Below are 27,857 nucleotides of genomic sequence, written 5' to 3'. Positions count from 1 at the left end.
TATCCCCTAAGCTTTAAGAGTTGAGGGTCCTGAGACTGTGATGGAGAATGTGTCCAGGCTCTTGGGAGAGTAGGTCCTGTTGATGGGGAAGATGCTGTCCCTTTGACATTGGATACAGCGAGTCCCCTCCTAGAAGATTTTGCTTATGACATTTGAGAGCAGTGAAAAGGGGGGAAACATGATGGCCTTTCCAAAGTATCCAAAAAATGTGCCCCATGGACATCTTTCCTGCCCCTCGTCTTGAGCAGGAAAGTCTGCATTTCTTGTTGGACTAGGTTGCAAACAGGTCTACAAGGGTGTTGAGAGGAAAGAGCCAGATCTTTGCTTAGTGAGTTGGCTAGGGTATTTTCAATGCCCCTGACGTGGAGAGCAATTGAGTAGACGTGATTGACCAGACACCACTCCAACAAACTGAATTGCCAGGCTGTTGAGAGACTTGGAGATGGTGCTGCCCTGATTATTCACATATGCTATGGCGGAAGTATTGGCCAAGGGGACCTGCACTGCATGATCCTTCAGGATGGGTAAGAACGTCTTCAGAGCTAGAAAGACATATAGAAGCTCGAGAGAGTTGATGTGAAGACCCTGTTGAGTGTTCCAATGGCCCAGTATGTGTGGACTGCAGCAGTGAGCTTCCCACCCCTGTGGAGAAGTGTCTGTGGTGAGGGTGATTGATGGGGATCAGAGATGGAAGGGGACACCTTGAGAAAGAGAGAGAGTGAGGGGACATCCACCAATGGACGGAGCATAGGACATTGGCTGGTAGGGTCAGCCACATGCTCTGCTTGTTCCAGTTTGACTGGAAGATGGACAGGAACCAACAAAGTAGTCGGCACATTTTTAGATGATCATGGGAGACAGTTGTCGTGAAGGAGGCCATCAATCCCAGGGCCAGACGGCATCCATCCAAGAGTCCTTAAAGAACTCAAATGTGGAATTGCTGACCTAATTGCAAAAATATATAACTTATCTCTACAATCAGGCTCTGTACCGGAGGACTGGAAAGTAGCAAATGTAACACCAATTTTCAAAAAAGGATCCAGGGGCAATCTGGGAAATTACAGGCCAGTTAGCTTAACATCTGTTCCAGGCAAATTGATGGAAAGCATTCTCAAGGATAAAGTTGTAAAGCACATAGAACAGGCTCTTCTGGGGGGGGAACCAGCATGGCTTCTGCAAAGGATAATCTTGCCTCACAAACCTTTTAGAGTTCTTTGAGAGTGTCAATAGGCACCATTTAATGTGGTGATTCTTTTTATTTAGCAGGGGGAGAGTAACTGGCCCTATGCACCCCAGCACAGTAACTCCAATGACTGTTGCTGGTGTCTACCTTATGTTTCTTTTTAGATTGTGAGCCCTCTGGGGACAGGGATCCATCTTATTTATGTATTATTTCTCTGTGTAAACTGCCCTGGGCCATTTTTGGAAGGGCAGCATAGAAATCGAATAAATAAATAATAAAAAATAAATGTGGATCAAGGTGATCCAGTTGACACAGTATACCTGGACTTCCAAAAAGCTTTCAACAAAGTTCCTCATCAGAGACTCTTGAGGAAACTTACTCATGGGATAAGGGGACAAGTACATGTGTGGATTACTAACTGGTTGAAGGACAGGAAACAGAAGGTAGGTATAAATGGAGAGTTTTCACAATGGAGAAAAGTAAGAAGTGGGGTCCCCCAGGGATCTGTACCGAGACCGGTGCTTTTTAATTTATTCATAAATGATCTAGAAGCAGGGGTAAGCAGTGAGGTGGCCAAATTTGCAGATGATACCAAACCCTTTCGCGTAGTGAAATCCAAAACAGATTGTGAGGAGTTCCAAAAGGACCTCTCCAAACTGGGTGAGTGGGTGACAAAATGGCAAATACGCTTCGATGTTGTCAAGTGTAAAGTGATGCACACAGACAAAAAACCCCAACTTCAAGTATGTGTTGATGAGATCTGAGCTGTCTGTGACTGACCAGGAGAAGGATCTTGGGGTTGTGGTGGACAGCTCGTTGAAAGTGTTGACTCAATGTGCGGCAATGAGTCGACGTTGAAACTGTCGACTCAATGATCCCAATTCCATGCTAGGGATCATTAGGAAGGGGATTGAAAATAAAACTGCTAATATTACAATGCCCTTATACAAAACAATGGTGCGGCCACACTTGGAGTACTGTGTACCATTCTGGTCACCACATCTAAAGGAGGACATAGTAGAATTGGAAAAGGTGCAGAAGAGGGCAACCAAGATGATCAGGGGCCTAGAACACCTTCCTTATGAGGCAAGATGACAACACCTGGGGCTTTTTAGTTTAGAAAAAAGACTGGGGGGAGACATGATAGAGGTCTATAGAATCATGCATTGTGTGAAGAAAGTGGATAGAGTGGTTCCAGGTAGGCCCTGGAACCCAAACCAAAACATAGGTACTTCTGGTGACATGGCCTGAAAGTTATGTGAAAGTAAGTGTCATTTAGATCTAAGGTGTCATGGGCATGCTGGAAGACTCTGAGGAGGAGTTGGAGGCGGAGACAGAGCTGACAGCAGAGGAGGGTGGGCAAGGACCAGAAGTTGCAAAGGAGAGTGGGTCTGATGCACAAGGAGTTGAAGATGAGTTAGAGCCGGGTGAGGCAGCTCTTATGGAGGAGGCGCAACCGGTCTAAGCTGTGGAAAGGCACTGGTCCAAGAGACAGAAAGAGTTAATGAGCCGCATGCGTAGAACAGGCAAAGTTTCTGACTCAGCAAATCTTAATTAACAGCACCGAGGGTCAGCCTATTTATGACGCCTGTAACACAGCTACCCTGCTGATAGCAACATCAATTTCCTGTGAGCTAATCGGATGTGTTAGTGTATTACCTTGACCGTGTTTGGACCCTGGACTGTGTTGACCTTGCCTGTGGATTTCGCTTTGGACTCTGTTGCATTTATTGGATTGACTCAGACTGGACCTGGTTTGGAGAATTTATTCCGGTTAAGACTTTGCTGTTCTGCTTTTGTCTCTGTTACGCTTCCTTTAGCTAGCCTGACAGATTTACAACATAAGGTTACAACATAAGGTCACAAACCACTCCTCCTCTGATAGGAGAGGAAGAATGGTTTGCAAAGAGATCTGGAACTTCCTCAGGTCCACAAACCCTTTTAGCTTCCTCAAGTCCAGAATAGGATAGAGTCCCCTGACTCTTTTGGGAATCTGAAAGTACTTAGAATAAAACTGCTGCCCATAGCTTCAGATGGGACAGGCTCTATCATACCCTTCCAAAGTAGGCAAAATACTTCCTTCTCTAGGGTAAAAGTTGAATGAGTGTATTTTATACCTATATAAAGAGGTAGAATGTTAAATCTGATAGCATAGCCTGAAGATAATACGTTCAACACCCAGGCATCAGATGTTATTTGTTGGCAAGAGGAGAGGAAGGGGGCGAAGCAGTTAGGCAACAGAAGGCAGAGAAAAGGTACTTTCAGGACAGAAGCATCAAAATAGCTGTTTGGGCTGGTCCTGAGGCTTTGCTCACTGGGGCTGATGTTGATGCTCATTGTAAGGCTTCTTAGAATAGAACTTAGAGGAGCGCTTAAAGTCTCTTCGGTCCGGTTGTTTATACTGGAAACTTTGTTTATTATAGATTATATACCTCTGAGAAAATGACAACGGTTGAGAAGAGATGGTCTAGTTGAGAAGATATGGTTGTTGGAGATGGCCTAGTTAGTATCATTAACTCAAGAAATCATTTTATAGTATTTTAATTGGTTTTAAATTGTGTTAAAATTGTTTTTATACAGTTTTAAGTAGTGTGTTTTGAATGATGTTTGTTTTTATGATTTTTAAACTAGTACATTGTCCAGAGCCTCTGGATGGAGCGGTTTATAAATGTAATAAATGGATGAATTAATGAGTGAATGAATGAATAAATGGCAGTGAAATGAGACTTCAACTTCTCCTTGTTTTTGTCCATCTGGGAGAAGAAGCGGCCATCACCATCAAAAGGTAAGTTTTCTATCTTGTCCTTCATATTCGTTTCCAGAGGATTGGATCATAACCAGGAATGCCTGTGGAGGGAAATGGTGCCTACAATCACATGGGATTTAGTCTCTGTAAGATATTTTGTGGTGTTCAGACGTTGTTGCGTGAGATCCGCAAATTTACTGAGTGTAGCTAAGATTTTGTCTCGAAAGCTGTCAAGGAAGTCGGCCAAACACCCTTTCGGACTGAATGGTGAAATTTGGCCATGCAGGCCATATAATTAGCTATCTCTAAGGAAAGTCAAGAAGCTGAGTAAAATCTTCTGCCCTTTGCATCCAGCTTCCTGCCCTCTTTATCAAAAGGTACTGAATGCTTCCTTCCTGATGTTGCTAGGGATGTGCATGAACCAGTTCAGCGGTCTTTATATGGACCACTGAACAGGTTCAAAGGGCCAGCGGTTCAGAAGGTTCAGTAGTGGTGGGGTTTACCTTTAAGGATTGGGTAGGGTGCTCTTACCACCCCACACCATGTTCCCCCCAGCAGTGCTGTGCTTAAAAACAGTTCCACGGGGCAGCAGCGTACCTCCTTGCCACCCCGGTGTGCTTCAGACTGAAATTGCTGCATGCGTGGCATGCGCAACATGCACACGTGCACCAGGCACTTCCGGTCCAATGTGCACCAGGGTGGCAAGGAGGACTTTTTTAAAGCACAGCACCAGCAGGGGAAATGTGGTGGTGGTGGGGGGGGGGGGGGGTGAGAGCATCCTCCCCAATTCTTGTAACACACAGACACCACTGGTTCTGAGTACATCCCTACTTGTTGCCAAGTGCACAGTCCACAACAAGTGAGTTGGGAGGAGGATGCTTAAAAAGGAAAAGGGCAGGATTCTTCCTGCACCTTATAAAGACTCTCCAGGAGCGTAGAGGTAGCAATAGAGGCAACAGGAGCATCCCAGGAGACCTTAGTATCACTGACGAGTACAGGAGGCATAGGAAGTGAAGCCAGTTGAGTGGAGAAGGCTGAAGACAAAATGGTAAATTGGGTCCTTAATCTCCTGAACAGGTGTTTGCAGTTCCAGAACTACAGCCTTTCCAGCTCCATCTTTCCAGTGACTTGCGTTCTGTAAGATCTAGTCTTTTCCACGGAAGAGGCCAAAGTTAGTGCAGCCACGTGTTCATCTAGTAATGGGTCAGACAGATTTTCTGTCTGAAAACATTCCTCATCAGAGGAAGAATTATACTCTCCATCAGAGTAAACTAATTGTGTGGGAGACTGAGGAGGATTGGGAAGTTCTCCTGCGTCCTGGGTAGCTGTTGGAGGAGCAGGGATGACTGGAGGAGGTAGAGCTGTAGGGGCAGAAGGTCGTTTAAAGGGTGAGTAGGCAGGGCCTCATTGCCAACAGGTGTGTGTGGTTCAGAAAGAAGGCCTCTTAATTTCATTGTCTTCCACCACCTATAGTCCTTGAAATCACAACGAAGACCAGGGGAGGCAAAACAAAGAGGATCTCTGTAGCAACTCACAACCACAAATATGACCAGGGTCAGGAGCACCTGGTGAACTCAAGTCTTGTGGTCAAGAACTCAAGTTGAGTGGTCGGGATGGAAGCTGCAGAGCAGAATAATGGAACGTCTCCTTCCAAGAATAAGAAGGGGAATACCTGGGAGTATGACAAGCCAGAGATACCAAAGGGTTCTTTGGCACAAGTGGAATGGAAGTGGCGTCATCATCATCAAGGCCATGCAAGGGAAATCTCTTGCAGGTATAAGCTGAAGGGGTTGTGTTGGTAGAACCCATCAGTGATTCTGGACACCCCAGAGAAGATGTGGAAGAAGCCGGGGAAGGCTCCATGAGAGAGTGCCAGTGGTCCTTTTCTGAACCCAAGCTGCTCCTATGGGAAGAATGGCCTGGGAGGAAGCAGTAGAGTATGACAACTGGCAATGGAGGCTTTGCGGGATCGGAGACAGATGAGTCATCGACATTGTTGGCACTGGAGGAAGTGTCACTGAAAGATTAGAAATGGTAGATGTCGGCGGTGTCTTCCAGATGGTTAGCACTGATTTTGAAGGTGCTGTTGATGTAGAAGCCAACACACAGTGTGAAGCCCTTGAAGAGACGGCAGTCTTTGGTATTGACGAAGTGCGGCAAGAATCAGAAATGGCATGTCCAGTTGAAGCAGGCGAAAAGACCCCATGATGTTGAGCCATGGAAAGTGATGGTGTATTTGGTGACAACATAGAAGTCAGCAAAATGGGAGCCTCTGACATGGTCATTTATGTCAGAATGGAAGAGGGCACATGGCGCCACTTAGATGCTGGTTGTCCAGCAGCAGCAGCAGCAGCAGCAGCAGAGTGGTTGTGTTTGTGCTTCTTGTGTCAGTGGTGTTGATCACCCTTGTTGACAGATACCGGCTTTTAAAAGATGGAGTCACCATGGTGTTCCGGTTAAGTACTCGATGTTGAAGTCGATGGTCGACGATCAGCCGATGTTGGGGCCAAGGAGGTTGACGGGCTCAGCATCGGGGTTGGGGGCCAGAGCATGGTTTCGTATAAGGTGGTTGAAGGTGAAGTTTTCTGCTCTTTCATGTTTGTTTAGAGAACAAAAGACAGATTTTGAAGGAATATATTGTGGTTTCCCCCAAAGCAACTTAAGCACTCATCTTGACTGTCAGAGGATGGGAGAGTACCCCTGCAGGACTTACAGTGCTTAAACATCTTAATAGGGTTCATAGGCCAAGAGAGTAGTCTAGGCCGGGGTAATAAATAAATAAGTTTCCAGAACTGAGAGGGAAATCCACAAGAATAGTCACAAAAATGGTACGAAGTCAAGCCAAGTAAACAGTAAATGCAATCTTTCCACAGGTAGAGAGACAGAAGAGAGGAACAAAACCTTTGCGATGTGGCAAGCATGGTGTACAATGAGGAACTGAGAGAGAAGGCACTCTCCTGCCGAAATTAACAAATATTTATCCTGTGCCTCAGAATGCCAGAGAGCGCCTCATGGAGCTTCATTTTCCTCTGCAGGATTACTGTGCAGGTGCAGAAGACCCAGTTGTGAGGGAACATGGATCATCTCAGAGATCCCTAGTACACATCAACCACTGGTGAAAATATAAGACAGACATGTCCTCTTATGCATAAAAAACTGGTTAAAGAACAAGTTGCATGAACAAACAGTTTTTACAATGGAGGAAAATAAGCAGTAGGTTCCCCAAGGGCTTGCAGATTGATGCTGCTTTATTTACTCACAACTGATCAAGTCAGACGTGGCCAACTTTGTGGATGGCATTAAATTATTTTGGTCAGTGAAATTCATAGCAGACCATAAAAACTCTAGAAAGATCTCTCCAAACCTGGTGCATGGGTAACAAAACAACAAATGAGATTCAACACAAGTGCAAAACAGTGTACGTTGGGACAAAAATCCTAACATACACACCGATGAGATCCAAACCCGCTATGACTATGTAGGAAATATCATATGGTTGTGGTGGAACAGCTCATTGAAAACATCAACTCAATCTGTAGTAGCAGTGAAAGAGGCAAACTCAGCATAGGGAATTACTAGGAAAGGGCTTGAAAACAACACATACATAATGCCTTTATTCTAAATGTGTCCACACTGTAGATTATACTATATTGTACTGTTCTGGTCACCCCATCTCAAAGAGGATAGAGCACTAGAGAAGAACAAAATTACCAAGGAGCCCCCATGAGGAAAGGCCAAAGTATTCAGGGCTTTGGGGTTTGAGAGAGAGAGAGAGAGAGAGAGAGAGAGAGAGAGAATGAATAAGAGAGAGAGAATAAGAGTTTTGTATAAAATTGTGAATGGTAAAGAGCGAAGAAAAAAGATTTCTCTCTCTCTTCCCCCCTCTCATATATAGAATCACCACTGGGGTCACCCAGTGAAATTGATGGGTAGGTTCAGAACAAACAAAATTATATTTCACATAAATAGCAGTAGCACTTACATTTATATACCGCTCAATAGCCGGAGCTCTCTAAGCGGTTTACAATGATTTAGCATATTGCCCCCAACATTCTGGGTACTCATTTTACCGACCTTGGAAGGATGGAAGGCTGAGTCAACCTTGAGCCCCTGGTCAGGATCGAACTTGTAACCTTCTGGTTACAGGGCGGCAGTTTTACCACTGTGCCACCAGGGGCTCATAAAACAATTAGTTTGCAGAATTTACTGCAAAGGGTATGGTGATGGTAACTAGCTTAGATGTTTCTAGAGAGTTAGATTAATTCCTGGTGATAAGAGTATCAATTGCTATTCAGGATGAGGGCTAAATAGAACTTCTAGATTTAGAGGCAGTATGTCTCTTAAAGTCAGGTGCTGAGGACATAACATGGGGAGGGGCTGTTGCCTTCATACTCTACTTCTCTGGTTAAGGTGGATGGAAAGAATCCATATGGAAATGGAGGGGACTGATGACCACATGGCGAACAGCCACTTACTTCACTATGGTCAAGAATGCCCCAGCATTGTGGGCATACATTTGATCATTCTGCAATTCAAAAGGTCATGAAACAAACAATTTTCTAGGAATGTCCCCTTCACCTCTGTCTGCAGAATGGCAGCTCTCTGCTCCTTAGCTGTGAGCGACTCCTTGAGCACATCTATGTGTTGCTTGCTATCAGAAAACTGGTTCGTGAGGGTTTCCAGCTTTGTCTGTAAGGCCAGCAGCTCTGTGTCTTTGCGTGAGAGTTCTTGCTTCACCTGACCAATCTAAAGGAGGAACAGAAGAATAGTTATCATACTATTCTTTATATGCATTGCAGAGAAGATTTAATGCCCATTTGGAGTAGCATTTAAATATTTCCAGATATTTACAAAGCAAGCAGACTCAGAAAATTAGGAGAAAAGGAAGTAAAGTGAACCTCACTGAATGCATGCTTTTGTAGAAATATCGTCTTAAAACATTTTTATAGACAAGAAAATAAAGCCTTCCAAAAAGGAGAATGGTGTGCAAAGTTGAGTTGTAGCCAATATGCATATTGTTCCACCACTACAGACCACTGTAGCAAGGAGCCTGACAATTGCTGAAAACCAGAAAGTGAAGCAGTTTCCCTAGGAGGAGGTGGGGATAAAACCCAAGTATTAGGACAACCATTGCTATAATGTGCCATTTTTTAAGCACTAGGAAGTGAATGGCAACCATGGGGAATGTTATTTTGGTCTTACATAGCAGCAGTTCAGTTTTGATTAATAGAGCATGTGTCAGCATCATTTATTCCCTTGTCAGCCTTACTGCTAGATCATCTCTTTGTTTCACTGTACAATTATGCTTGTAAGCCATCTCAAATGGTCAAGGTGGTAGGATAAAAAAAATATCTAACACACAAATGCATGCAAAGCAGAAGAGTGCAAATAGAGGCAGTTTCAGTACATTCCCTAGGCCAGAGGTAGGCAAACCTTGGCTCCAACTATTGTTGAACTGCAACTTGCATCATACCAAGCCACAATAAACTGTAGTTGTAGTTCAACAATAGCTGGAGAGCCAAAGCTGTCTACCCCTTGCCTAGGCATTTTAAACATTAAACACTAACCATTTTGACCTCACGGCTGAACTCTGAGACTATAGGGGAAATGTATCAATTTCTAGTTTTAATAGCAACCTGGATTTCAAAAAGGTGGAATATCCTTTAATACAGACAATAAGGGGGAAATTAAAGACCTTAACCAACTTACTTTCGATCTAGCAGCCAGCTAAAAAATTTAGGAGCCAGACCATAAAGACTTGGCAAAATTATTGGACTTAGTGATGGACACTGGAGTGGGAGGATAAGTGGGCTTCTCTTTATCCCCTTTACAAATGTATTTAGAACAGAAACAGAGCTTCATAGGACAAATAAAAACTGTAGATAACTACCTTTGAACATCCTAGTCTAGGCACTACAGTTAAATTTCTACATGCCATAGTTCCCTGGCGCCTGGAATTTATCAAGCCCTGCTGTATTAGATGTTCAATTTTTAGGTTTTAAGTGCTACAAAAGCAATATAATTATGTAATTATCTCTTGATTTGCAAAATATAACCACCAGTAATATTTGCTTTTATTCATTGCATTCGATTTCTATACCACCCTTCCAAAAATGGCTCAGGGCGATTTACATAGAGAATAAATAAATACAATGGCTCCCTGTCCCCAAAGGGCTCACAATCTAAAAAGAAACACAACAGACACCAGCAACAGTTACTGGAGGTACTGTGCTGGGGGTGGATAGGGCCAGTTACTCTCCCCCGCTAAATAAAGAGAATCACCACTTTTAAAAGGTGCCTCTTTGCTCAGTTAGCAGGGGATTCAGAGCAGTTTTCTGAGTAAAGCACTGAAAACAAAAAACAGTTTATTCAAATACAAATATCCTCAGAAAGCAGCACAGCAATTAGAGCAAGATCAAAGGTCAGCTTACACATAGAAACACTTCTCTTTTTAGTCTTTCAGAGATATTTAAATGCTACTTTTTAAATCTTGGAAATGGAAACCAAATGATTACAGTAAGTCTTGTAACCTTCAGTAATATTTTTGGATTAGATGTGGAGCACATTCAGTACTTCAAATCTGCACAGGAAATGAAGGCAGCATGAAGTCTTCATTTCTGTTCCTTGCGTCTCACACACAGTTTATCAATACATGGTTCCAAACAGAAGATAATCCTAGGCATGCAGTCAGAAAGTCAAAATCATCAGATTTTACAAGTGCTGTTCATTTCAAGGGCTTAGTACATGCATCTCAAACATGATTTTTTCCCCCAGCAGCTTGAAAGAACAAAAGAATTGTCATATAGCACTAGATCCTTTAGCTAAGTAACCAAAATTCTATGTTTGGAGTGCATTAAAGACAGTGGTGTTATGCATAAGGAACAGATGAGAACAAAGTACAGATAAAGAGCAGAGTGTACTCATTAGTTATAGTGCTCTCCATAGCTGCCATAGAGAGAAAGGTAAGCAAAGTGTAAGCTACCCAGAAAGCATCTGAGCTAGCAGAGCCCAAGGGAGCAGCCACTGCACACAGAGAAGTCAATCTTACGGCAGAGACCTCAGTCTGAAGACCAGCCACTCTCTTTTTCAGCTCCTCCCCTTGAGCCTCTTTGGCATTTAGCTCTTCCTTCAGTTGCTCTACCTGCCACGACATTGTTTATTCTTTTACATGTTTATTAAGTACTTTCCTGCCCACCTTCTTCTTTCAGAACAGTGACAGATGGTAGCAAAAGCTGGCAAGTTTTAACACTTGTTCATCTCTCCACCCTGGTAAATATACAGGATCTTTAAAATAACAGTGTCTCTAAGACCACATACAAAGATGATGGCACATACAAACACACTGTACAGGCAAGTCATTACCTGGAACACACCACCAAGCCTTTGGGAATTAGACACTGTGTACTAATTGGAACACGAACACACACACGCAGTGTGAAGAGTCAAGAGGCAAACGCCAAAAACAATATACATACACATTTGAAGGAGAACTATGCTGTAAATTTTTAAAATCGGGAGAGCACATATACTAAATTAAAAGACAGCAACAGTACCCAATTACAACATAAACAGGCAGTTTGATTATTCTAGAGCCAAAATAAACACAACATTATAGATCTTATAACATTGTTATAAACATAACCTTGTAGATGGCATAACACTGATCAGATATCTCAATATTTTTGTTTCGAGATTTTAGAACAGTCTTTGGGAAGAGGGGTATTAACCTTCTCCATGCTGTTTCTCCAGTTTAAATCCCATCCCTAGCAGCTATCAGACACAGAGTGGAGGACAGGCACATTCAATGTGGGTATTTTATTTACCACATTTCTATACCACCAAAAACAAAGTCTGGTGGTGATTTGTATAACAACTAAAACAATTCAGACCACTAAAACAATTATAAAAAAATTAAAACATTCAAAACAACTGAATTGGAGAGGAGAGCTGCAGGGGCGTAGCAAGGTTGGAGTGGGCCCAGAGACAAGATTTTAAAATGTGCCCCCTGCACTGAAGCTCAGTTTATGAAGTAAAGAAATCTTAAATGAGGCTGAACAGTGGTAACAAAAAGTGTGTGTGTGTGTGTGTGTGTGTGTGTGTGTGTGTGTGTATAGAACATCATCCTAATTTTTTTTTTTTAAGGTTTTGTAAATTGTGGACAATGCAAGTCATTTAATGGTACTAGAGAAAGACATGCTGTTCTGATAGCTCCAGGTGTTAACACTCACATCAGTTTTGGAGGATGAATACAACTGAAGGGAGCCCAGGCGAATGCGTGACTGGGGGAGTCAGTCATGTGATCTGCCTCTGAGGGGGCCCCCAAGGCAGTGGGCCCCCAGACAACTGTCTCCCCTTGCCCTATTATAGTTATGCCCCTGGAGAGCTGGTCTTGTGGCAGCAAGCATACCTTGTCCCCTTAGCTAAGCAGGGTCTGTCCTAGTTGCATATGAATGGGAGACTTGATGTATGAGCACTGTAAGATATTCCTCTCAGGGGATGAAGCTGCTCTGGGAAGAACATCTAGGTTCCAAGTTCCCTCCCTGGCATCTCCAAGATAGGGCTGAGAGAGATTCATGCCTGCAACCTTGGAGAAGCCACTGTCAGTCTGTGTAGACAATACTGAGCTAGACTGACCTATGGTCTGACTCAGTATATGGCAGCTTCTTATGTTCCTAACTAAACAATTAGAAGAGCTCAAAACCCAACCAAAGGCCTGGTTAAACAGGTGTGTTTTCAGAGCTTTTCTAGAAGCTGCCAGAGATACTGAAGCTCTCACTCCAGCTGAGAGCATATTCCAAAGCCCAGGGCAGCTATACAGAAGGCTCACCCCAAGTCGCCACTATATGAGCTGATGACAACTGTAGGCATGCCCCCACCACCCCCAGCCAAATCATCTTAATATAAGCAGTGGAGCTCAAACAGAAGGAGGCATTCCCTTAAATACCCTGGGCCCATGTCATTTAGGGCCTTATATGTATTTACCAGCACTTAGTATTTCACTCAGAAACAAATTGGCGGCCAATGTAATGTTTTTAAGATAGGATTAAAGTGCCCTCTTCAAGTTGCCCAGGAGACCAACCTTGGTACCTGTCTTTTTTTCTCCATCATGATAGAGAGCAACTTTTGGATAAGGCGGCATAAATTTAAATCAGGCAAATAGTGCAGCAGGATGGGTTGAACCTGTCTTCACCCAGCAACATGGTCCTGACCCAATTCTCTCCCACCCATGACTACTTTTAAGTATTAAAAAAGAAGGTTTGGAGATTCAGTCACATTGCATATAATTTTCCCCCTAAATGAGGAAATTATTAGTTCAAAGGGAAAGATAAAGCATGTTTTAAGCTATAATCAGTAATTTTAAATTTTGTCATTCTTTCATAACTACAAAAATGCTCATAGTTTTAGATTAGTCAAGATAACAGAACTTGATGGTCAGAGAATGTAGGGTACATGAACATGTTTTACCACTTCATACCTATAATTTAACAAGCAAGACACTTGTGTTTCATCCTCTCATATGCAATAACTGTGCTGTTTCAGTTTACTTATGACAAGCAACCTAAAGTCTCAGTCAACAAAGTAGCTCTTGTGCACATGAAACCTATGTCTCAGTGGCTCCAATACTGCTACATAACTAAATTCACCAAAGAATTAAAAGGTGCCTAAAGTGATAACATAAATAATTTAACATGCCTGTGGAATTTCATAGCCACTATTTCTGCCCCACCCAAAGACATTTTGTTCCCACACTGGATAGTCTCTGCACAAAGACATCTGCCAAATGTTTTGCAAGGTTATGAAAAGCAATACTTCACTTCCAAGATAAAGTAGAAGGGCAAATAATCAAACTATATTGTGTGTACTTAAATTTTTTAATTCAATTTTCAGTGAAGTATTCTGTGAATATTTGAGGGCAGATTTTGGACCACCATTCTTGATTAAGGATAACACAAATCTATAGCTTCTATTAGGAGTTTGCTTTAGTTACTGATATGGAACACCAGTAGATAGAGGGCAGACTGAAGGTCCCTCATCGTCCTTGAGATTCAATGGTTGAATTCTTTAGAGGATTCTAATTCATAATCTGACAGGCACCATTTACTCATTACCTTGTTTTTCATGAATTTGGAATGGCTACGATACACCTCCATTTGTTTCATTTCTTCCTCACGTTCCTCAGTACTGAGTGCTCCATTTGACTTTAACATCTGGATTTCTTCTTCCAAATCTCGGAGTCCACGTTCCATGGAGGAGATCTTAGAATCCTTCAAAGATAGGGGACAGGTAGCTCAATTTCTTTTTCATATATAGTTAAAGCATCAGAATGTGAGTCGAGGTAGTTTGCAACTCTCCCTATGTAACTGTTCTCAGAGACACGGTGCTACACACAATTCAAGTACATATAACCAGAAACTTGTTAAATATGCACCCATAGTGAAATCTTAGGACAAAGCACTTGTACTTCCATTTGAGAGAAGAGACAGGAGCACAGCGGCCCAATTAAAAAGGAAACATTTACACTGAGCTTTTCCAGCCCATTCCTGCTGTAGAACCTGAAGTACTTCATGTTCAGATACAATGAAAACAGATCTGTGTTAACCCCATCTGTCAAATGGTACAGGAACAATCAACTCCTCTCAGAAACTATTTTCTACCTCTTATGTAATGGCAGTCTGTTGCATAAATAGTACCTACCAACTCTGCAAAAGACTTGCTTTCTCAGATCAAACAGTTCAGACAATACACTACATCACTATTAGTACTGCTTTGTTTCAGAGTAGAAGGGAATGTATACAGGTTACCTCCCACCCATGACTATATTTATAAATATAGCACTTTGAAAGAAGTTTTCAAAGCACTTTACATAGAGAATGATTCCCTGTCCCAAAAGGGCTCAGTCTAAAAAGAAACACAATAGATACACTAGGGACAGCCACTGGGAGGGACCCTGTGCTGAGATTGGATAGAGATGTTAGCTCTCCCACTGCTAAATATAAGAGTGTTATTACAATATGAGGGAGTAATATAAGAAGTGTATCTTTGCCCAGTTAGCAGGGGGCTAACAGTCATATGTTAACTACTGTTCTATTATGTCATCCCAGAAAACACAGCCTGTAATTTATGGAGGGAGATTTTCTCTTATTTTCTACATAGCTTGATTTCAACTAGGAACACTCCAAGGATATTCTGATGAATGGAAATTGCATCTCACTGGATAGATCCAGTACTGCCCTCCATAGAGCAATGGTACATACATCTGTGAAATATCGCACTTAAGGACAAATTAACTCAACAACTTCAAATTTCTCAAGGGGCTTCCACCTCAGATTGCTTTAACAACTTTTGGTATCCTCATATTATGCACAAACAAACATCCAGATAACTGTAATGGTTCTAGAAGACATTTTACCTTCTCTGTGAAATCAGAATAATCCCATTTATTCTATTTTTCTTTTTTTATTGTCTTGTATCTGGTAGATATTCCCCTGTAATGTTAATGTCTTGCTGCATGATTGCTACCTTTTATTTGTGAAACTGCTTTGTTGGTTTTCCTTTTCTTTAAAAATATATGTAAAGCCACATCTAATAAAAAATTAAATAAAAATATTTTGATGGCAGCAGAAAGGTGCAAGGGGGAAACAGCATATGCTGTCATCTGCCTTGACAAAAAAAAAAGTTCTACATCTAACTGAGATGGAAACAACAGTGTTACCTAACATACTCTGGCCATCAACCTCTGTGTAGAACCACAGTCTCCTATGTCATCTGGAATGTCTACTGTTTAAAATTGCAGCATGTGCTGCTTATGGCAAAATTAAAGCACAAAGTCAAATAATAAAAAAGAGGGGGAAATACTATGTACAGTGATGGCTCAGGACTTCTGTGCACTTGAGGCAGGGCACCAAATGCTGCCTCTAGCCTTGCAGATATCTTTCTCCCTACTTTCCCATTTTTTTTTAAACCAGGGGGCAGAAGGGCTTCTTGTTGCCTTGCTCGTGCCCCAATAATCTGTTGCCTAAGGCAGCTGCCCCACTTTACCTAATGGAAGAGCCGCCCTTGCACTCTGTTCAGGATAAAGGATTCCTCTTTCCTGCTACTGTAAAATTCTTACCTTCATCTCTATAACAGTCTGCAAAGCTTTAGTCTTGGCTGAGTCAGGAGCGTTTTCAAAGCGTCGATGCATCTCCTGTACAAGAAGAGATATAAGAAAGCTAAGCTCAATAGCATCTGACTTTGCAATCATTCCTGGGTATGAATGGAGCTGCCCTGTTTTTTTGATGCTTAAAGAGTGACCTTTCACATCAAAACAAGAGATAGCTACTGCCAACTGAATGGAGCAGTTCATTTCTTTGCACAAGTGAAGCAGTGGCGCTCTATCTTTTGTTTTTTCTAACACAAAATTCTCAACAGCACAGAGCAAGCAACTTAAAGACCTCAATACCTTTCAGCTATATGATTCCTTATATGGCCTCTTCAAACTTTCTATCTTCCGGTGGAAAGATAAAAATACTTTTTAAAAAGAGGATTAATAAATAACAGCAACAATCTGGTATGTGCTTAACAAGCTGATAAGGCATCTGTGCCAGTAATACTCCTACACGCTCAGAGTAGCAACCACCTAGATACTGATGACGGCAGCTCTCTCCACAGAGACAGCAAGGATGATAGCATGCTCTCTAAATTGCAAAGTTCATCAAAACAATCAACATGGAATGGGCATGAGAGCAAACGGCATATCTTTGAAGCTATGAAGGAACAGGCACTCAGATTTCTAGCCTGAAGCATTACATATTTATAGTGTGCTCAAATATTGCTGTTTGTACAGGGTAGAACAAGTCATTAAGCTGTATTTTATTTAATTTTTCATGAGAACCTTCCAAAGCCAGAAATAGGTTAGATGTTAGCATAAGGAGCCTGTGACTGCAGCCAGATATTCTGACAGTGAAACCCAGCACCTAGTTCTCGGTATTATGATAGCTTCAGCATCATCAACATAGATGGCCAGAGAGTAGTACTGAAGTTACTAGTTCAGTGGGGGGCAGTGGCAACCAAGTTTCACCTGCTCCAATAAGGCTGCTGACACTGGACTGGCTCCTATAACTTTTTAACACCTTCTTCTGCCCAGGCTTATTTTGTTGCATATGTAGGTCTTGACACAAAGAATTTACCAGGGGGAAAACAAAAGCAAACTACACACATACAAATGACTATTTACTTATCAGTTCTCTCACTCAAAAAAATGAAGTGGAGTGAGAAGAGAGTTGGTCCCACCCTCCCATCGCCACATTAAATACTCCAAGTCGATTAAAAAAAATGAATTCAAATCACTGGAGTTTGGAATGGCTTAAAAAAATTATTTTCAAGTCTACCATGACCATACCATAAATTTCAAGTATCTCTAGAGATACAGAGATCTCCACCCTATTTCAGGAACCCTTGGAGTGACATGAGTTCATGACATGTATTATAAGTACTGAAATTTGAGCTCTTTTTCTAAATTTAAGAACAAGCAGGGCTTCAAATGAGTCAAGGTTCAACAGCAATTGCTATTTAGGGTCCCACAAGGATCTTTTCCATGCCCCATGCGACTTTACATTTAACCGGGCTGTACACATCAGTCTTCCAGATGTTTTTGGACTATACTCTCATCATCCCCAGGTGCCACAGTAGTCAATAGAGATTATGGGAACTGTAGGCCACCATCTGCAGGAGAGCCAAAGTTATGCAGCCATGATCTACACAAAACCTTTGGGAGGGGTCAACCACAGATTTGAGATAATCATCATCACTATATAATGTTTTGGGCGGTATAGAAATATGATAAATAAATATAGAGGACATTCAACTCTCTCTCCTTTTATTTAGTTTTTACATCCAAAGTTGTAAATTGCCCAAGTTTAAGGTACTTGTGGGAGTCTCTTTTTCTTTCTGGCCCCTTTACTCTTGAGTGTTGTGATCTAGTTCAGAGGCCCCACTGCTGGTTCCATCAACAAAGCTGCACTCCCTCAAATTAGAGCCTTCTTTGTGGTGGCTCCTATTTTATGCAATTCCACCTTCACCCCCATGCAACTCACTAGAATTGTGTCAGTTGCCATTTTAAAAAGAGAAGTTTGGACCTTTGTTTCAACAGACTATACAGTCATCCATCACCAACTGCAGTTCTGAGTATCCATGACTGGTAAATTGTGACCAGTCTTGCCAGTTGTGACCTGAGTATCCATGGTTGGCAAGATCTTTTAGTGATTTGGGTCCCCCTGCTCTGCAATTTGGGGGATTCAGAGATTAATTCTGCTCATTCCCCTTGGTGATCCTTGCTGATTCCTAATAATCTAGTGTTCCTTCTTGAGGGATTTGGGGGGTTCAATAAATTTCCAAAGATTCAATTTGCTCACTCCTATTGCTGATTCTTGGTGATTTTAAGCTTTTTTAAAAGTATTTTTTCCTGTATTTTTCTCCCCCCCCCCATGACCACGGGTCCCCTAACCCCTTGTTTTCCATTGACTTTAATGCCTTGCCAACCACGAATTTGCCAATCGCGGGGTTCTCCTGGAACGGAACCCTCGTGGTTGGCAAAGAATAACTGTATATATAACTTTCATATTATTTCTTTGATGCTTTTTCATACTGCTTTTATACTTTGCTTTTTGTTTTTATTTTATTATAGTTTTTAAATTGATTTTTATTGGTTTTGGTTATTAGTGGCTTTGAGAGCCATTTGCTCAAAATACAGCTTATACATGGAAGAAGCTCTGATACTACAGATGCATGCCAGAAAAATAAAGTCACTGGTATGCATTCATGTGATTATGTCTTTAAATTTACTCTGCATTATTCATGTATACATGTACTGTATAAAGAACCACAAAAGAACCATACAAACATAGGAAGCAGCCTTATACAGAGTCAGACCATTGGTCCATCTAGCTCAGTATTGTCTACATTGAGTGGCAGGCACGAGGTTTCAGGCACGAACCTTACCTGGAGATGCTAGGGATTGAATCTGGGACCTTCTGCCTGCAAAGCAGATGGTCTACTATTGAGTTATGGCCCCATCCCCTAAGGGGAATATTTTAGAGCAGACATGTTTACAGGTGTCACTCATCCAAAAGCAAACCAAGGAAATCCCTGCCTAGCAAAAGGGACAATTCATGCTCACTACCACAAGATTGACTTACTCCCTTTACATGTCAGATATGCTGGGCTCTATACTACTTCCCCAAGGTTTTCTGTTCTTCTGTAGACAAAGCTGTGTCTTCATTATTGCTATTATGGGGGTGGGATGCAACTGCACATAAAATATATTTAGACACTGAACATGATTAAAATAGCAACATATTAGCTACTGTCATATGTGAGGGCCTTCAAGCTAACCCAAGGGATTCTATGTGTGTAGCAAAACAAAGTAAATCTTGATAAATCCTATAATTTGATAAAAGACCTTAAACTGAAGGAACTGAGCTCTAATTGAAGCTGTAATTTAAAAAGTAGATTAACTGTGCTGAAAAGAACAGCTTCCAGGAGAATATCAAGGAACAAAGGATTCAGTAAAATAAAAAAAAGATCTCTATTATGAAAATCATCAGCAACAATATTTGAAGGGCATTTCCAAGTCAAGTTTTTAACAAAGTTATGTAATAAATGTCCGTTTATCTTAAGCAAGGACAGAATATTGTAACAAAAATACAAGCAAACAAGTAGTGCTTAAAGATGGTAGACTGACAGGCAACCACCACCATCTTCTGTGCAGCAAAGACAGACTCAATACTTTCGCCCAACCACTGAGAAGTCCAAAGTCTGCATTGCCAAAGTCTGGATTCACTGTGTTCAGATGCTCTGGATACCCTCTGGTTGGGTAACTATTAGAGAGGTCAGACAAGGAATTTTGGTTTTGCATGGATACAATTTGGAGAAATACTCCTACCATATCCAGGTGTGTTAAAAGGTTGAAAACAGCTCTCTGCTGGTTGACATTTTACTGGGCGGGTTCACACATAACAACAAGTGAAGTTCTGCCAACTCTTGGGTCTCGGTGTGTGCATGCTTCCAGCGCAAGCTGCAAGTTCCACACCTGATGTGTCATTCAAACCCGCCAGTGTCAGGTTCCCTAGCCACACTTCTCTCCAGGAATCCGACATCCATTACCAACAGATGATGGGTTCCCAGAGGGAAGCATGGCTAGGGAACCTGACACTGGCAGGTTTGAACAAGTCAAGAGCAGAATCTGCGGCTCATGCCAGGAACACCTGCTCAGCAGGGACAGTTGGCAGATCCTGACTTGCTGCCACTATGCATGAACCCACCTACAGCCAACTGCAAAGAAAAAAGTTGCAGTTTGGCTCCACATGCCCACTGGGTCTATGCCTTTCACGGCTAGTAAAAACATGCAGGAAGAGACTACTATGACCTTGGAACACATGACTAAAGCCCTAAAAGACACACCACTAAAGCACTAAAGAGGAGAGCTGGTCTTGTGGTAGCAAGCATGACTTGTCTCCCTAGCTAAGCAGGGTCTGCCCTGGTTGTATATGAATGGGAGACCACATGTGAGCACTGTAAGATATTCCCCCTAGGGGATGGAGCCACTCTGGGAAGAGGAGAAGGTTTCAAGTTCCCTCTCTGGCTTCTCCAGGATAGGGCTGAGAGAGATTCCTGCCTGCAACCTTGGAGAAGCTGCTGCCAGTCTGTATAGACCACAGTTTCTCAACCACCGGTCCCTGAAGGGTTGAGCGCTGGTCCCTGACTGGGAGTCAAACTCCCCCCCCACAAAACAACTGCAATCAAGGCACTCACTTCCTCAATTTTGCACATGGCACGGAAGAGGGAGAGGAGGAGTATCATGGAGGCACGAGATCCTGCTTCCACCTTGCCTCCACGTGCTGCTGAGATCTTCCTACAGATCTTCCTTCCTTTATCTTTACAACTTCAAACTGTATGTGGCGTGGGGGCATCGAGGAAAAGGTATGGCAGTGGGCGCTACTTGAAGGGCTGCTGGTTCTTGCATGCCCATTATTTGCAGCCAAAGGTTGATTGATTGAAACCCAGCTGCCTGTTGCGGCCGAGGCGCCTTGAGAGGAAACCCTTTCACCCTCTTGCATTGGTTGGGCATTGTGGTCTCTCGGCCCCCTGTAACCACCTGGTCTGCGGTCCCCTTTGTGACCTCGCCAGGGGGTGGAACCTCTGGCTGGGATCATGCCGTGGTGAGGGCTAAGCGGTGGAGGGAGGGAGGGGGGCTGCCTAGGCTCGGGCTTTACAGAAAGGGAGTGCAAGTGGACCTTCCTCGGGGAGGGGGAGCAAGCACATGTACCAAGGAGGGCTAAGTGGCGGAGGGAGGCGGCGTGGTGTGGGGGAGAGGCAAGAGACCATTTTGTGCATTCATGCAAAAGGGTCATTGGATGAATGGCATTGGAATGAAGTGATCCTGGGGATTTGATGCCTAGCACGGTTCGTGTCCGACCCCAACCGATTTAAAACCAGCTGCCTGTTGCGGCCAAGGCACCTTGAGAGGGAACACCATTTCCCTCTTGCATTGGTGGGGCGTTGTGGTCCCTCGGCTCCCTATAGCCCCCTGGTCTACACCACCGATGGATGACGGCAGTCCTCTTTATGACCTCGCCGGGCGGGGGGGACAACCTCTGGCCGGGATCATGCCGCGGTGGGAGGGAGGAGGGCTGCCTTGGCTTGCCTCACAGTGACGCACGTGCAGCATGTGGGACCACGTGAGCTGCGTGGCTCCAAAGGCAGGCTGGTGTGATTGGCGCATGCAGGGGAGTTGGGAGGGGGCACAGAAGCGTGCGCTGAGAGAGAGAATGGGGGAACACCTGCTACACTCTGGTGCGCAAGCACAGCAGCAGCAGCTCTTGGACCCAGGCGACCTTCCGAGCGTGGTCCGGTGCACCATTGCCTTGCCCACCCTGAACAGTGCCTCGTCTCCCCAGCGAGGAAGACGAGCCATCCACCACTACAACGCCCCGCACCCCCCACCATCTCAGAATTGCCCCCTTCCCTTTAATACCAGGTCCCCACTGCTCTTCTTCATGTTTTCTTTCACCATTAAAAAAAAAAAAATCCCAGCGCCTGCCACGTAACTGTTTTTAAGGAGTTTTGGAGGAGCTGCGCAGGTTTTATTATGTCCTCCTCACAAAGTGCACAATTAAGAGCAGGATCCAGATCAAGCCAGGTGATTGTGACCAAGCAGCATTGACACAAATAAGAGATGACTACATTAATTTCAGTGGGTGGTCCTGACTAACGTGGTCTGGATCCGGCCCTGTGACTACACAACTCCGGCTAAAACTCCACCTCCATCAAGAGAGGGTTAAACTGTAGACTTCGGGCTCTACTGACAACTTGCCCAGCTCTCCTCTCCTCACCTCCTTTTTGCTTTGCTTGCCATCCAGCCTGATGAAGAGTTTTGGGGAATTCAAAAGCTTGCTTGTATGTTGGTTTCGTAGTTTTTGAATTTTTCTAATGGCCCAACATCCCCTCTTCATTGAGTAATCACAAGCACCCCCACCCCGCATATACTGGAGACATACTGGAGATATATTTGTTCACCCAGGCTTTTAGATTCAGGGGTTCTCAACCTTGGGTCCCCAGAGCTTGGTGGACTTCAACTCCCATAATCCCCAGCCATAATGGCCAAATGCCATTGTGGTTGGGGGTTATGGGAGTTTAAGTCCACCAACATCTGGGGACCCAAGGTTGAGAATCCCTAATATTCCATGTTTGCAAAAGATTACAATTAAAATAATATAAGCATTAAAACCATTAAATTTGGAAACTGCCCAAAGATGCAAGTTTTGGGCAGTATAGAAGAGTGATAGACCCCTTTACTAACTGCTGGTCTGGGAAACTGCGCATGAAGAATGTAGCGGCCCTTGAAACTCTGCAGGAGGAATTTAGCGGTCCTTGACTCCAAAAAGGTTGAGAAACACTGGTATAGACAATACTGAGCTAGATAGACCAATGGTCTGACTCAGTATATGGCAGCTTCCTATGTTCCTTTGAGGGAGGGAGGGGAAGCTGTCTATTTCACAATCAAAAAACCAACTTTAATCGCTAATGGCCAAGGAAATTACTGTACACTATCTACTCTTCTGTTCAGGAGCAAGGGGCAAATTGCACGAATGCACACATTTATTTGATTTATATAACGCCCTTCCAAAAATGGCTTAGGGCAGTTTGCAACACTGAGTTGCAGTTTCAGGAATTTATGGGTGATGCAAGCTCTCTTAGGGCAACAAGAATACATGCACAGATTTTGTGATGGTTGTACTGATAACCTCTTCGCTTCCACAGGTCCCAGATGGGAAATCTGCAGATCTAAAATGCCTCTCTCCATAGATTAAGATCCACCAAAACCCCTTTCAGGGCTACTAAGGTAGCCCCTTTTGAAATTCCTTCACTGAGCAATGTAAAATGTGAGTGCTTACAGCAGGATCCCAGTATAATGCAATCTGCTATTGTTTTTATATGCTGCTCTGAACTTCATGGAATTGACCAGGAAATACATTTAATGAATATTGTGACTAAAAATATTTATATGCTTAACTCTCTTTACTGAGATAGCTGAGAATTAATTCCTTTCTATTGGTCCTGATGTTCTGTTTATCCCAAAAGCAGGGGTATTAGTGCATCAACCCAATGCCTTTTATGCCTCCTTCTGTTCCCCACTCCCCCCTTATTTTCAGGGAGCAATGTGGTGGCAATTGTCTAGCCAATTTGATACTTGATATTTGTTTACTATAAGTGCTTATTGTCTGCAGGGTTATCAGGCCACACTTTATCATTGTTTTGTGACTTTATACCAAATGATGAATAATGCAACACTCTAAAATAAAATACTCATTTCAGCTTAAATAATACGTTTTGGGTGATGCATCTGAGGCAGCAAATGATTTCATCAAATACTCTTCATAGCAAAGTGACTGTTTCCATGGAAACTACAGAGCAACCAGCCATTATTGCTACCAAGATTTCTCCCTCTTCTTCGAAATACAAGCAGCTGCTCATTTACAGTTTTCAAATACAACCATATACGCAGACTAATGTACAGCAATATTTCCCGCTGATTCACGACAGTAGTCTTTACACACACAGTAAATACAGCTTGCCATTCCACAAACACAGATAGGTTGCTGGCTGCTACTGCAACTCCAGTCTAAGGACTGTAAAAGCACATGAAGGCAAAGTCCCACACAAGTGGCTTATCTCATTTTCAGATTTGTATTCCTGGCTGATGCTACAGATCCATTCTCCCCAAATACAGGGCTGCAAGGGTGCGAGCTCCCACAGCCCCAACAGGGAACTCCATCTATGTTAGTCGCTGTAACAAGGCAGACTTCAAGAGCCCAGTTAACAGGCATCCACAATCCACTTGCCAGGTTACCCGTAGTGTGTGCTCCTGGTCCTCTGGTGAGCAGGATACCCAGCACCCCACAGGTCTCCACCCCAGAGGTCTCATTTTTGAAAAGATAAAGAACAGAGGGATCCCTTATCCCTGAGAGTTAAGGAAAGTGGTAAAATAACCCTATTTCAGACTTTTCTAGTAAAGAGGGTGTTTTGGATCATGTGTGTATTGTATGTCAACTATCAGCTGTGGAAGGAACTATTTGATATATAACCATCAGTCAGAGCGACATAGTTCTCCTGTAGGCACAGGCACCTAGAGTTAACCGCTGGTGCAACATGTGCCAGTGTAAAGGGCTTTCCCCCCACCACATTTCCGCTTGCTACTGAAGCCATCTAAACCCCCTGAAAAGCCATTCCTAAGTATTGGGGGACTTTCAGTGCAAAAAGTTGCAGGGGAATGGGGCACACTCAGAAACCTTCAAGGAAGCCAGCAATGGCTTTTAGAGGGGTTCAGGGAGCTTCAGTAGGGAGAAGAGGGTAGGGAATGGGCCTTGCGCTGGCACATCACCAGCAGTACTGTGGATGCTACCCACTGTAGTCAGAATCAATTATGCCTAAGTAGTAAATCTGCTATCAAGTGGCCCTCAGTTTCTAGACCTACATATAATGTGCTTTGACATATTGAGAAAAGAGACAGGCCCCTACTTGAGCAGATGATTACAAAGGGGATAAGAAGAAAACAAATATTAGAATAAGATAAGAACAAGCAAATCACAGAAGAACTATAAACCTGCCAATCATTCACAGAAGCCATACAACACAGGCATTATCAAATATAAGGAATTTAAAGTGCACCCAATACAGATTTAGATTTTAACTACCCATCCTATGCCAAGGGTGGCACTTAAACAAAAAGAATAATAATTTGAGTAAAAACTGATTGACTGGATCCTGAACTGCAACAAATAAAGGTGGGCAGCAGAGTAAAACAGTTGAGAAAATAGCCTTGATTTTTTTCCTATTCCTCCATGAGCAAATCACTACTCACCTCCCTTAACAAGTTGTTCTCCTTCTCCTTTTGCTCCAGTAAGGTTTCCAGGTGGTGCACATGCATCTCTGCCTCAGCCAACCGTCTTGTCCGCTCATGATCTTCCTCCGTGGCTTTTGCCGACAGTCCCTTACTCTGCAACATTTCCAGTAACTTTTTGATGGATTCATCACGAGCATTTAAGGTCTGCTTTTGCGTCTCAATGCGCAACTCCATTTCTTCCAAGGTCTTGCGTAGCAAGAAGAGTTCCTTGGCCTGGCGCTCGTGCTCTGCATGAAGCCGCTGGAAGTTCTCCTCTGTAAGCTCCGTCACAAAAGGCTCACTGGATCTGCTGCTGCTGTCTTGCTGGAAAAGCTGGTTCAAGTCCCTCTGGATCCGAAGCTCATCCTGAAGAGCTTGGATTGTCATCTGCATATGCTGGAAACAGAAAGCCAAACCACTACTTTAAGGGCGAACATCACAGGTTTATAGCACTATCAACAATGATGAATAGTTATATATGCCTTTAAACCAAAGTGATTTACATGGAAAAGAAGAAATAAGATGGTTCCCTGTCTCCAAAGGGCTCACAATCTAAAAAGAAACATAAGCTAGACACCAGCAGCAACCACTAGAGGAATACTGAGCTGGGGCTGGGCAGTTGCTCTCCCTCTGCTAAATATAAAATTGGTTGCTTCATACAGCAACCCAAATAAATATACAACTTCAAGCATATCACTTCTCAGCCATTGGAAGATGAGGAACAGATAAGCCACAACAAAATCCAGTAGGCTTAATACAAGAGTAGCTCCCCATACTCCCACTTGTATGATACAATGCATATTCATGCAAGAAAACTGATTAAATCTCTCTGGATCCATGGAATAAGAACAGGATATACTATAAAAATAAATTAATAATCAGAAAAGTTATACTGCTGGTGAACACTGTGTTAAGAGGTTAAAAAAATGCATTACTATGTTTTATAATGCATATCAGAATAATTTTTATCTTGTATCAGAAATCAAAGATTCTATACCAAGAAAATAAGACTGCATTGCACAGAGCTTGTACAAGTTAATGTGAAGAAAGCCACTGTGAAGCAAAATGCAAGGCTACATTCATTCATTATTTAACATATTTGTATACCGCCCAAAACACAAGTCTCTGGGCGGTTTACAACAAAACAATAAAAACAACAAATAAAAAGGTTAACATGTTACAACAATTTAAAGTTTAAAAGGTTAAAACTTAAAAAGGTTTAACTTTAAAGAGCTAAAATTTAAAAGGCTTATCATGCAATTCACCTATAAACCTTTTAAAAGTAGATAAGAGGTGGCATCATACCATTGCCAGGAAGCCCTGTTCCCAGGGAACACATGCTCCCAACGGTTGTGCCACCGGAACCCACCAAAGTCCTGTTCCCAAGCCTTCTGCCTGACATTCTCTGCCAAATTTCAGATGTAGGTTACGAATCAGCGGAGAACAACAGGCAAAAGGATCAGGAACTGGATGACAAACCTGCTGGAAGCACACACTCCACAAGAACCGGATTTCTCAGCAATTGTGTGAAGGCACTCTATGTTACATCTTCTTGACTGGTGCTGTTTCATGAACTTCACTGGGACTGTACCATTACCAGCTGCAACTCTCCCAAAGCTTTAGCCATTGTGCCTTTGCTTGTTTCCAATGATTGCTGCTATTGCACAAACAGGATGGGGCAAAAAAGAAAAATAAATCATCTGGCCACCAGAGGTTTGTTGAATAACCTACATGTACTCCACTTGGGGGGAAACCAACACATACTAATGTTTAAATAAATATGTGCAAGCACATTTCTTCAAACATTTATGTCCCTCTTCCTCAATGTTCAAGGTGATTTACAGACACATTTAACAAAATAAGACTCTACAAACAAAAGTGTTGAAACGTATTTCCATGGTTCAGTCTTTACTACAACGATTAAAGCATACTAATAAAACAAAGGTAATGGAAAGGATAAACGTTAGGGAGTATAGGCTTTGAATCTGTTTCTTTCATTTTCAGATCATGGTTGCCTATGCTATGCCACAGTATGGTGTTGCATAACTCATAACAGCATGTGAAATATGCCCTTGTGCTGACCGATCACTATATAAAGCTGGACTAACAGGAATGCACTTTTAGTCTAGAGAATTGTCCAGAGGGATGAACAAACTTGCTCCTGAGTTTCTGGCATAGCCTGTACCCACTGTGGTCCCACACCTAGGTTATGTATCTGCCATGGCCTGCCGTCCTGCTATTTTCTAGCCTCTTGGTTCAAACTGCTTAATCAAGCTTACATTAGCTCAATTTCCATTCCATAATCCATACCTTTTAGTAAGACACTGTCCTAGTTCATCTCATGAACCAGGTACCTGGCTCTAACCCAGCATGTTCCCGTCCATTCTGGTTCATCTCCCAGATTTTGTCTTGCATGTCTAGCTACTTGCATGAGATACTTAATTGCTCATATTTATCATTCATCTTGCCCCACTCACTAGATTGGCCTAACTCTTCCTAATTTCTGT

At 42.9% G+C, this 27,857-nt stretch overlaps 1 protein-coding gene across 19 annotated transcripts in view; it reads right to left on the bottom strand.

The window, feature by feature from the left end:
* ERC1 (ELKS/RAB6-interacting/CAST family member 1) overlaps nucleotides 1-27,857 on the bottom strand; it is a 292,154-nt gene that overhangs the window by 232,092 nt on the left and 32,205 nt on the right. For 14 of the 19 annotated variants that reach the window (XM_053255867.1, XM_053255857.1, XM_053255862.1 and 11 more), the window contains 5 exons: nucleotides 25,330-25,746; nucleotides 16,042-16,116; nucleotides 14,039-14,194; nucleotides 10,987-11,070; nucleotides 8,508-8,675 (listed from right to left, as the gene is read on the bottom strand). In XM_053255867.1, the coding sequence (XP_053111842.1) occupies nucleotides 8,508-8,675; nucleotides 10,987-11,070; nucleotides 14,039-14,194; nucleotides 16,042-16,116; nucleotides 25,330-25,746 (900 nt within the window). The remainder of the gene's footprint in view (nucleotides 1-8,507; nucleotides 8,676-10,986; nucleotides 11,071-14,038; nucleotides 14,195-16,041; nucleotides 16,117-25,329; nucleotides 25,747-27,857) is intronic. The other 5 variants (XM_053255866.1, XM_053255853.1, XM_053255855.1 and 2 more) reach the window with 1 other exon arrangement.

This window comes from Hemicordylus capensis, chromosome 5, assembly GCF_027244095.1.
Source record: "Hemicordylus capensis ecotype Gifberg chromosome 5, rHemCap1.1.pri, whole genome shotgun sequence".
Lineage (NCBI taxonomy): Eukaryota > Metazoa > Chordata > Lepidosauria > Squamata > Cordylidae > Hemicordylus > Hemicordylus capensis.
This window is presented reverse-complemented; position numbering and strand designations above follow the sequence as displayed.